The sequence below is a fragment of the Hyaena hyaena genome, unplaced genomic scaffold (genome assembly GCF_003009895.1).
Source record: "Hyaena hyaena isolate Hyena2069 unplaced genomic scaffold, ASM300989v1 scaffold_1538, whole genome shotgun sequence".
Classification (NCBI taxonomy): Eukaryota; Metazoa; Chordata; class Mammalia; order Carnivora; family Hyaenidae; genus Hyaena; species Hyaena hyaena.
In genome coordinates, this window is record NW_024082167.1 from 180,991 (window position 1) to 189,826 (window position 8,836).

The window sequence follows — 8,836 nt, forward strand, 5'->3', positions numbered from 1 at the left end:
GTATGAAGGGTTTTATTTTTGTTTACTTTTGTCTTAGTTCATTTCCAGATTACAGGAGAAAGTGATGTCCTCAGTTCGGCGATGAATCACATGCATACATACATTCTGTCAATATAAGCCCACCAAGAGAAAGCCTGCGTTCTTGTTGCTGCCTCCGGAAGGCCCTCCGTTCTCTCTCCTAAATATCAGTGGGCAAGACTGACATCATGGAGCAGAGGAATCAGAGTGGGAGGGTAAGTGAGTTTGTGTTGCTGGGCTTCCCAGCTCCTGGGCCAGTGCGGGCACTTTTATTTGCCCTTTCTCTGCTGGCCTATGTATTGGTGCTGACTGAAAACATCCTCATCATTTTGGCAATTAGAAACCACCCCACCCTTCACAAGCCCATGTACTTCTTTCTGGCTAATATGTCCTTTTTGGAGATATGGTATGTTACTGTCACTATTCCCAAGATGTTAGCCGGATTTGCTGGGTCCAAACACAGCCAGGGACAGCTAATCTCCTTTGAGGGATGCATGACACAGCTCTACTTTTTCTTGGGATTGGGCTGCACCGAATGTGTTCTTCTTGCTGTTATGGCCTATGATCGCTATGTGGCCATCTGCCATCCTCTCCACTATGCTGTTATTGTCAGTGGTCAGCTGTGTGTGCAGCTGGCAGCTGGCTCCTGGGCTGGAGGTTTTGGTATCTCCATGGTCAAAGTTTTTCTCATTTCTCGCCTCTCCTACTGTGGACCGAACATTATCAACCACTTTTTCTGTGATGTCTCCCCGTTGCTCAATCTTTCATGTACTGACATGTCAACAGCAGAGCTTACAGACTTTGTTCTGGCTATTTTTATCCTGCTGGGGCCACTCTCTGTCACTGGGGCCTCCTACATGGCCATCACTGGAGCTGTGGTACGCATTCCCTCAGCTGCTGGGCGCCGTAAAGCTTTTTCAACCTGTGCCTCTCACCTCACTGTTGTGATCATCTTCTATGCAGCCAGTATCTTCATCTATGCCCGGCCAAAGGCACTCTCAGCTTTTGACACCAACAAGCTGGTTTCTGTTCTCTATGCTGTCATTGTACCTGTGCTCAACCCCATCATTTACTGCTTGCGCAATCAAGAGGTCAAGAGAGCCCTACGCCATACGCTACACCTATACCAGGGCCAGGATGTTAAGCACAGGAAAGCAAGCAGAGATGGGTAGAAAATGCTCTTAAACTTGGTATCTATATCTTCTATGAAGTCCAGAGGAGTTCTTCTGCCCTAAATTAGGGACTAAGTCTCAAAAGCACCACCATGGAACGAATCCAGAAGGAAGAAGAGGGATGGATTGCAAGCTGGCAGCTGGATTACTGCAGGACAGCACTATAAATACATGTTAGAATGTTCCCTGTTATCTGCTCTATTGTAATTTACATAGAACAGGTTCATGAATCATGCATCCTGATGAGGTGAGAAGGATTGCCTCTGAGAAGACTGACTGCACTTTAACATTTAAACAAGCAAACAAATGCAGAACTAATATCTCTCTAAGTGGCCTTTCGTGGGTTTGTTCTTTGTCTTAGTTCTGTGGCTGAAAGTGTCGAAAAGGAAGCAGAAGGAGGAAGCCATTCAAGGAAGCCCAGGCTTCATTATGGAATTATGGAGTTCACTTCTGGCGAATCTCTTCTAGCTGCACTTTGCTGACTTAGCTCATGAGGTAGCAGAGGTCCAGATGGTTATTCTAGCATGAATTACAAGGCAAGGGGATAGGAAACTGAGAAGTTTTGTGTTGGCAACATGTCGCCTCCCGGACCACAGGTATTTCTAGCTTCATTTCCTCCTTTACCTAGGTCAGTGCACACACCAAGCTAGAGACTGAGTGCAGTTGTTGACTTAATCTTCTGTTTTACTAATTTACTATAAGCTTATATTTATACATTAAGTGGAATACTATGTAGGTCTTAAAATAGCATGATCTACATAGAGCTAATGATAGAGAAATATTCTTATATTGATAATAAATATCCTTATATTGATAATAAATCAAAATATTAGGTTATGTAACAACATCAAAAGTATTAGGCTTACAAATGGGAAAGGAAGATGTGATATAGATTTATACACACACACACAAATACACATGCACACCGAAATATTACTCAGCCTTAAAAAAGGATAAGATGTGTCATTTGCAACAATATGGATGGACCTAGAGGACATTACCCTAAGTGAAATAAGTCAGATTAAGTAAGACAAATACCATATGATTTCACTCAAATGTGGAATCTAAAAAACAAACAAACAAACAAAAAGTAGGATCAGAACCTGCTTTTATATAATACAGAAAACAAACAGATGGCTGCCAGAGGGAAGGTATGGGATGGGCAAAATGGGTGAAGAGGAGTGGAAGATATAGGCTTTCAGTTATTAACTGAATAAGTCATGGGAATAAAAAGCACAAGAGAGGGAATACAGTCAATGATACTGTAATAGTGATGTAGTGAAACAACTGGTAGCTACACTTGTGGTAAGTGTAGCATAACAGACAGAGAAGTTGTACACCTGAAACTAATGTGCCATCGTGTGTTCACTGTACTCAAATTTTAAAAATTAATTTTAAAAAAGATCATGACTGCCCAGCATGAAACCAAGCATAAACTTTGCTAAGCAAAGAATACTGTGAGCTAGCACAGATGTTACACCCTGAAGCAGACCCTGGTTCTACCTGCAAAAACACGTCTGAAATATGACCATCCCCAAAGAAGAAAAATTACCAGTCTTACTTATTTGTTTGTTTACATTAGACTAACAGGAAATTAACTGGGATGTTAACTGTTAACTTTGCAATGTAGCCGTTATTCTTATCAATTGCTTTCTGTGGCCAAGGTATTGTTACCAACATATTGACTTAAATAAGCATTTCTTACCCAATAAAATACACAGCTTTATTCATCTGGGCAGAGATATGGTTACAGGGTATCTCAGCATGATTTTTAGAAACTTATAACTACCTAGGACTCAGAACCCTGAAGACAACAGCTTACATGAAGCTTCTCTCTCCAGATGTGGGACTCTGGAATCAGCCTGTCTTTCTATAGTTTTCTGCTGTTTAATGAAGTATGAAAGGCTACGAGCAAGGAAATCAAGCATTAGTTGCTAGTTGCTACTTACTAAAAATTCTAGTATAATATATGTGTCTTTTTGTGCCAAAACAATTATATAACCTTATACGTATTTTATTATTATAACTTGTTGTTATATTTTATTGTGTTGTTACAATCTATATTATAATTTATATTTATAATGACTAGATAAACATTCATCAAAATCCTATCTCCAAACCGTCTCCAAAGAAATAATTTCTGAACTTTCTGAATTGGGAGTGTCATCCTCTGGGCATCACTGTTGTAGCTATTATATGAATCTTCTTACAGGTTAACTCCAGTTAATAGGATGTAAAAACATGATGTTGATTTCCTTCATTGTGCTTTTCTTTGTTTCCCAAGCTTTTTACAGTAAAATGCATTGTTTTCTAAAGTTTTAAAAAACTCCTCTAATTCTGAATTCAAAACTTAAAATCAGATACTTCAGGTATAGGAAAAGTGTTTAGCACATTTTCCTGCATATATTCCTCTTTCAATAACAATGAATGAAAAGATGGCTTGTGTCCACGTGAACTATGGAAAGATCAAAACTTCTCTGGATTTGGACTACATTTTCACAGTCATGTGATCCTCATGGCTCATACTGAATTTGATGTCACAAAACCTAAGACTTTTCAAGTGAACTATTAATTGTCAGATGAAGTATTCCTTATCCTCCATTGATTAATTATGCCCCCAGCCTAGATAGAGGACTTTATTTTATTCCTGTTACATTTGATCCTGTTTGATTCAGACCATCTTATAGTCTGCCATTCTTTAAAAATATTGCATAGATACTGTGGCTCTTTTGTAATTCCCTTTTGACAGGCAGTGTCTGGGGAAGCCTCCAGTCTTCTTCTAGGAGTACTGGATCCAGACTAGGTCTTTCAGGTAAGAGAGATACAGAGTGGCCAGAGGTAGTTCACATCTACAGAACAAGTGAGGATCAACACAGAGGTTCCCATGCTCAAAAATACCTACTTGTTCCCATCAACTTTGATAAACTCCAAGTTTCTTAGTCTGCCTTTCAGATTTCTTCACAGTATAGTCTGTTTTCCTTTTTTTTTTTTTCTTTTGGTCTTCATTTTAATTTCTTGCCGATTACAATCTTGTGCAGATGAATTGTAGACTGTAATTTATTTTTTACTTGAACTTTGTAATCCAATTCTTTTATAATTTGCTAACATTTCACATTGAGCAGAGTCAAAAAATATCTAAAAACCTTTCAGAAAAGAGCATTTTAAAAAAATTACAGTTCTTCCATAGTACTGAAAACCCTATTTTGCTTAAACAGCCCTTATAGTTAGGAAGTATAAGACTAAGAAACTATCAGATAGACGGGACGTAAGAGACAAAATACTTAAATGGAATGTGATATGTTAGATTGGATAATGTGACACAAAAAGGATAAGGAAAAACTGGTAAAATCTGAAGAAAATCTGAAGTTTAGTTAACAATAATGTAGTAGTTTTGGTTTCTTACTTTTCAAAGTGTACAGGCCAATGTAAGGTGATGATATTAGAGGAGACTGAACTTAGGAGAGGGAAATATGAGAACTCTTCACTATCTTTGAAACTCTTCTCTAAAATAATATTAAAATAAAAGTTGAAAAGTTATTTTACAATAAAATAAATTATTAGTCTTAAAAAAACTAATTGTCTTTTAAAAACTAACAAATTGTTTCATAATTTTGATTGGGTTCAGTGACTTCATAATAATAATAGTAAGCCATGCCTTTTAACTTATGGAAATATATACAGCAAATATTTGACTTTTATGTGCTGTGTTGAAAACATCTTTTTCAAATTTTCCTAGATTTTTAATTCTAATGGAATTCATACATTGATTCTGTTTTATTTTGCTGACTGATAAGAGAGAGTTAAAGTATATTTGACAAATATTTCTTGCTTCACATTTAGCAACTCTAACAAAACTGTAGCAGTTCTTTCACATAGCACCATTTGGTGCACACAAGCCTGAGTGGACAATTTCATGCACTGCAGAGAAGAGAAGGCTTATAGCATAAGCGTTTTCATTTTCCTCAGGGGATAATTACCCTCCCTGATTTTCATATTCCATAATCTCATTTCATGAGGACCCAGTGGTCCCAGCCTTCCCAAAATTAGTGCCAATTCACCATATGCCTTTAGACAAAGAATATGGCAGGGTGGGGAAGGAGCTAGGTCCATCCTTCTCTATCAGATTCCAATTAGGCACATATATACCTTTAGATCCTTTGTAGGATCTAAAGTTTCTCTAAGATTTCTCATATTTTTAGGCCACTGCAATGCTCCCTTTATCTACCTTTGGTTACTCGCAGAGATACAAGTATATTTCATGGGCCTGTACTCTAACAAAACTTCTAGCACTAGATTTTTAATTTTATGATTACTGACACACAATTAATAGCAGAGACTGAGGGCTAACTTGACTGTGAATAACTTGACAGACAGGAGGTGTCATTTTGCACTGCTCTTAGCACACAATGTGTGTTTCACAAATGTTCAGCAAATGACCGAATGTTTCCTGGAGATCAAGGTGGTGAGTGTGACCTCTCCTCACTGCAGAGGCCTCAGTATTCCATTGTCTCACTTCTCACTATATTCTTTCCTGTGCTGGTCTCTCTACACTGGAAGCCCTCTCGCTTCATTTCTTCTGATCAAATCATGGCTGTGGTTCACATTCCAACACAGGCAATATTTTACATTTGTGTAGTTATCACAGAGCTGTTTTAGAATTGCTTTCATATACATATTACTTTTGAAACTAACATTAATGATATGATGTTAACAAATGAATTATTGTTATCCCATTTTATGAGTGAATAAACTAAGGAATAAAAACAATTTTAAAAGGTCAAAGGTCTTAAAACTGGTAGAATCTAGATTAGGAACCAGATCTTCTAACTGCTGAAACAAAATTATTTCCCATCACACTACCTCCACACTATCTTTCTGTATCACTCTGGAATGATACTTCTTGATGAATAGTTTTCTAAATTCCTAAGTTAGAAAGCATTACTCCCTGGGGCACCTGGGTGGTTCAGCATCAGACTTTGGCTCTGGTCATGATCTTGTGGTTCATGGGTTCGAGTCCCACGTCAAACTCGCTGCTGTCAGCCAGAGCCCGTTTTGGATCCTTTGTCCTCCTCTCTCTTTTCCCCTCTCCTTCTCATGTTCTGTCTCTGAAAAATAAACAAACATTTTTAAAAATCTTAAAAAAAAAAAAGCATTCCTCCCTCATTGTAGTTCCTAGGGTGCTTTGTACCTCTCTTTTGGTACATGTCACATACAATGCTCATTACAGTGTATATTATTTTACTTAGAATACTACAAGTTCCTGAGGGGCAGAAACCATGACTTATATATTTCTATTCCAAAGTACTATAGCACAGCACCCTGCATCTAATAAGAGCTCAATAAATGCAAGTTGCAATTTCTGTAACAAGTGAGCAAATGAATGCATTAGTTACCTTATTAACCCACTTAAGTTTCCTGTCCTAGCTTTTGGGTTTTTTTTTTTTTTAATTTTTTTTTAAATGTTTTATTTCTAGGAGACAGAGAGAGAGACACAGCGTGAGCAGGGGAGGGTCAGAGAGAGAGGGAGTCACAGACTGAAACAGGCTCCAGGCTCTGAGCTGGCAGTCAGCACAGAGCCCGACGCGGGGCTCGAACCCACGAACCGCGAGATCAGGACCCAAGCGAAAGTCGGACGCTTAACCGACTAAGCCACCCAGGCGCCCCTCCTGTCCCATCTTTTGAATAGCTTGGTGTTGCATTACCTTGCATATAGTAGTAAGAGAAAAAAGCCACATCCCACCCACAGGTGTAAATAAACTTAGTCCAGGTATAAAGAGGTACTAGTAGGGAAATGGAGATTCAGCTTTTCTGTCAAGGTTCTCTGGACGTCGTCTTAGCAACACATACAGTTTCCTGAGAGCCAGGAGAGACTGTCAGTGAGCCTCCTGGGAAGAAGACATGGGCAAGAGGCAGGTGAGTGTTAAATATATTCACCTGCCTCGGCTCCAGTCTTGTCTTAGTGCTGTAATACCCATCATGCAGTTTAAGCAGAGACCAGATATGGACCTCCAGGCAGTATAAAATATGCAAACTAGTCTACTTTTCCATAATTAGTACAATGTCTGCAGAATTTTCCACTCTTGAAGAGAGGGAAGGTGGACTATGGTAAGTGTTTGAAAATTCCAGGTGTTATTGGTTGATTCGATCTTTATCCAAGAAAGCTCCGAGGAAGATGAGGAGGGACTTGAGAAGAGTGGCTGCAAACACCAATATTGGAAATAGGTATTGTGGAGGATGAATGGGAAACGGAAGATTCAGTACCTCTTTACCCAAGGTTGGGAAAATGTGGGCAGCTGAGGGATCTGCCGGGTATTTGGCCAGGCCCAAAAGATATATTTCTTATTACAAAAGAAGTCTTCTAGTGTCTGTGTTGCGTCTTGAAAATAAGCATATAAAATACCAGGGGAAAAAAGTTCTACAGTACAATGAAAGGACTTCATTCTTTAGATACCTTAGAGACCCCAGAGCTTAGTGCTTTCAGTTCTGAAAAACAAGGAAAACAGTAAGAAAGAATTCTTCATTTCTTCATGATACAGAATAGAACCTGCTGAGAGGAACATCTATGGCAAACAAAGTAGAGGAGATTGTGAGGTAACAGGGGTATACTTGAATATGTGAGAGCAATATGCTAGAAAGAGGATAAGAAAAAAGTTACAGAGTGATCTGTAACTCAGAGCTATTCAAAGATGCTGTAGTCCTGTTTGGGAAATTTGGCTTCCCTCATTCTCCCAGAATATGACAGAAAAAAAGATGAGTAAAAGAGAGAGAGTTGAAATTTATATGTTTATATGAACACATGTGAATGAGTAGCATGTATGAGTCTAGTGTGACATAATATAGTAACAGCTAACACTTAGAAACACCATGGACCAATTCCTATGTTAAGTGCTTTCTGTGCATTATTACATTTATTTTCACATCAAACTAGTAAGGTTGGCATGGTTAACATTATTCTACTTCACAGCAATGGATCTTTAGGTCCATAATTGTTGAATATTCTGTTCAGATGACACACCTAGAGGCCTTGTTCTGACTCCGAAGTCAATACTCTTAATTACTATGAAAAGGTAAATGTGTGCAAAATTCTATGGCTGATGGTGAGAATGTGGAATGTTATACATGCCATGAAGGAAAGTCTCTATTCTTCCTACTGAGACTAGATTATGGGAAAGCCCACTATTTTCTGTTCCCAGAGCCAGTTGCTTTTCCCAAGGAAATGAATTGGGTGAAAGGCATTGAAAAACTAGGCCAGAAACCACTTACTAATGTATTCTGGGGTGATGGTGTTGGTTGGAGGCCTAGGGGTAATGAACATTCCCTTTCCACCAAGCAGGCAGTGCTGAACTCTGCTGATGTGTGCTGCTGTGGAAAGAAGGCAGTGGAGTCCATAATATGTATTTCAGTGCCTCACTTTTCTGTCCCTTGCCCTAAGCCATTGCCAGAATATCTCTAGTCCAATGAGTCCAATGGTATCAGCCTGCCACCCTCCATGTGTCAAGTGAAGAGTATGGTGGACAAATTGTCAGAAGGCATAAGCAATGTTCTAAAGGCAGGACCTGACTTCCTCAGTCTTTATGGATGAGTGTGGTATTTAATAGAGAGACACATTCATTTATGTGTTTTCAAGAGATACCCTGTGACCACAG

At 38.8% G+C, this 8,836-nt stretch overlaps 1 protein-coding gene across 1 annotated transcript; it reads left to right on the plus strand.

Moving 5' to 3' along the window:
* The first annotated feature begins 206 nt into the window (after positions 1-206).
* LOC120225900 (olfactory receptor 226) lies at positions 207-1,190 on the plus strand. Its single transcript, XM_039224084.1, has one exon. It carries the CDS (start codon positions 207-209, stop codon positions 1,188-1,190), a length of 984 nt encoding a protein of 327 aa, XP_039080015.1.
* Positions 1,191-8,836: the final 7,646 nt, after the last annotated feature.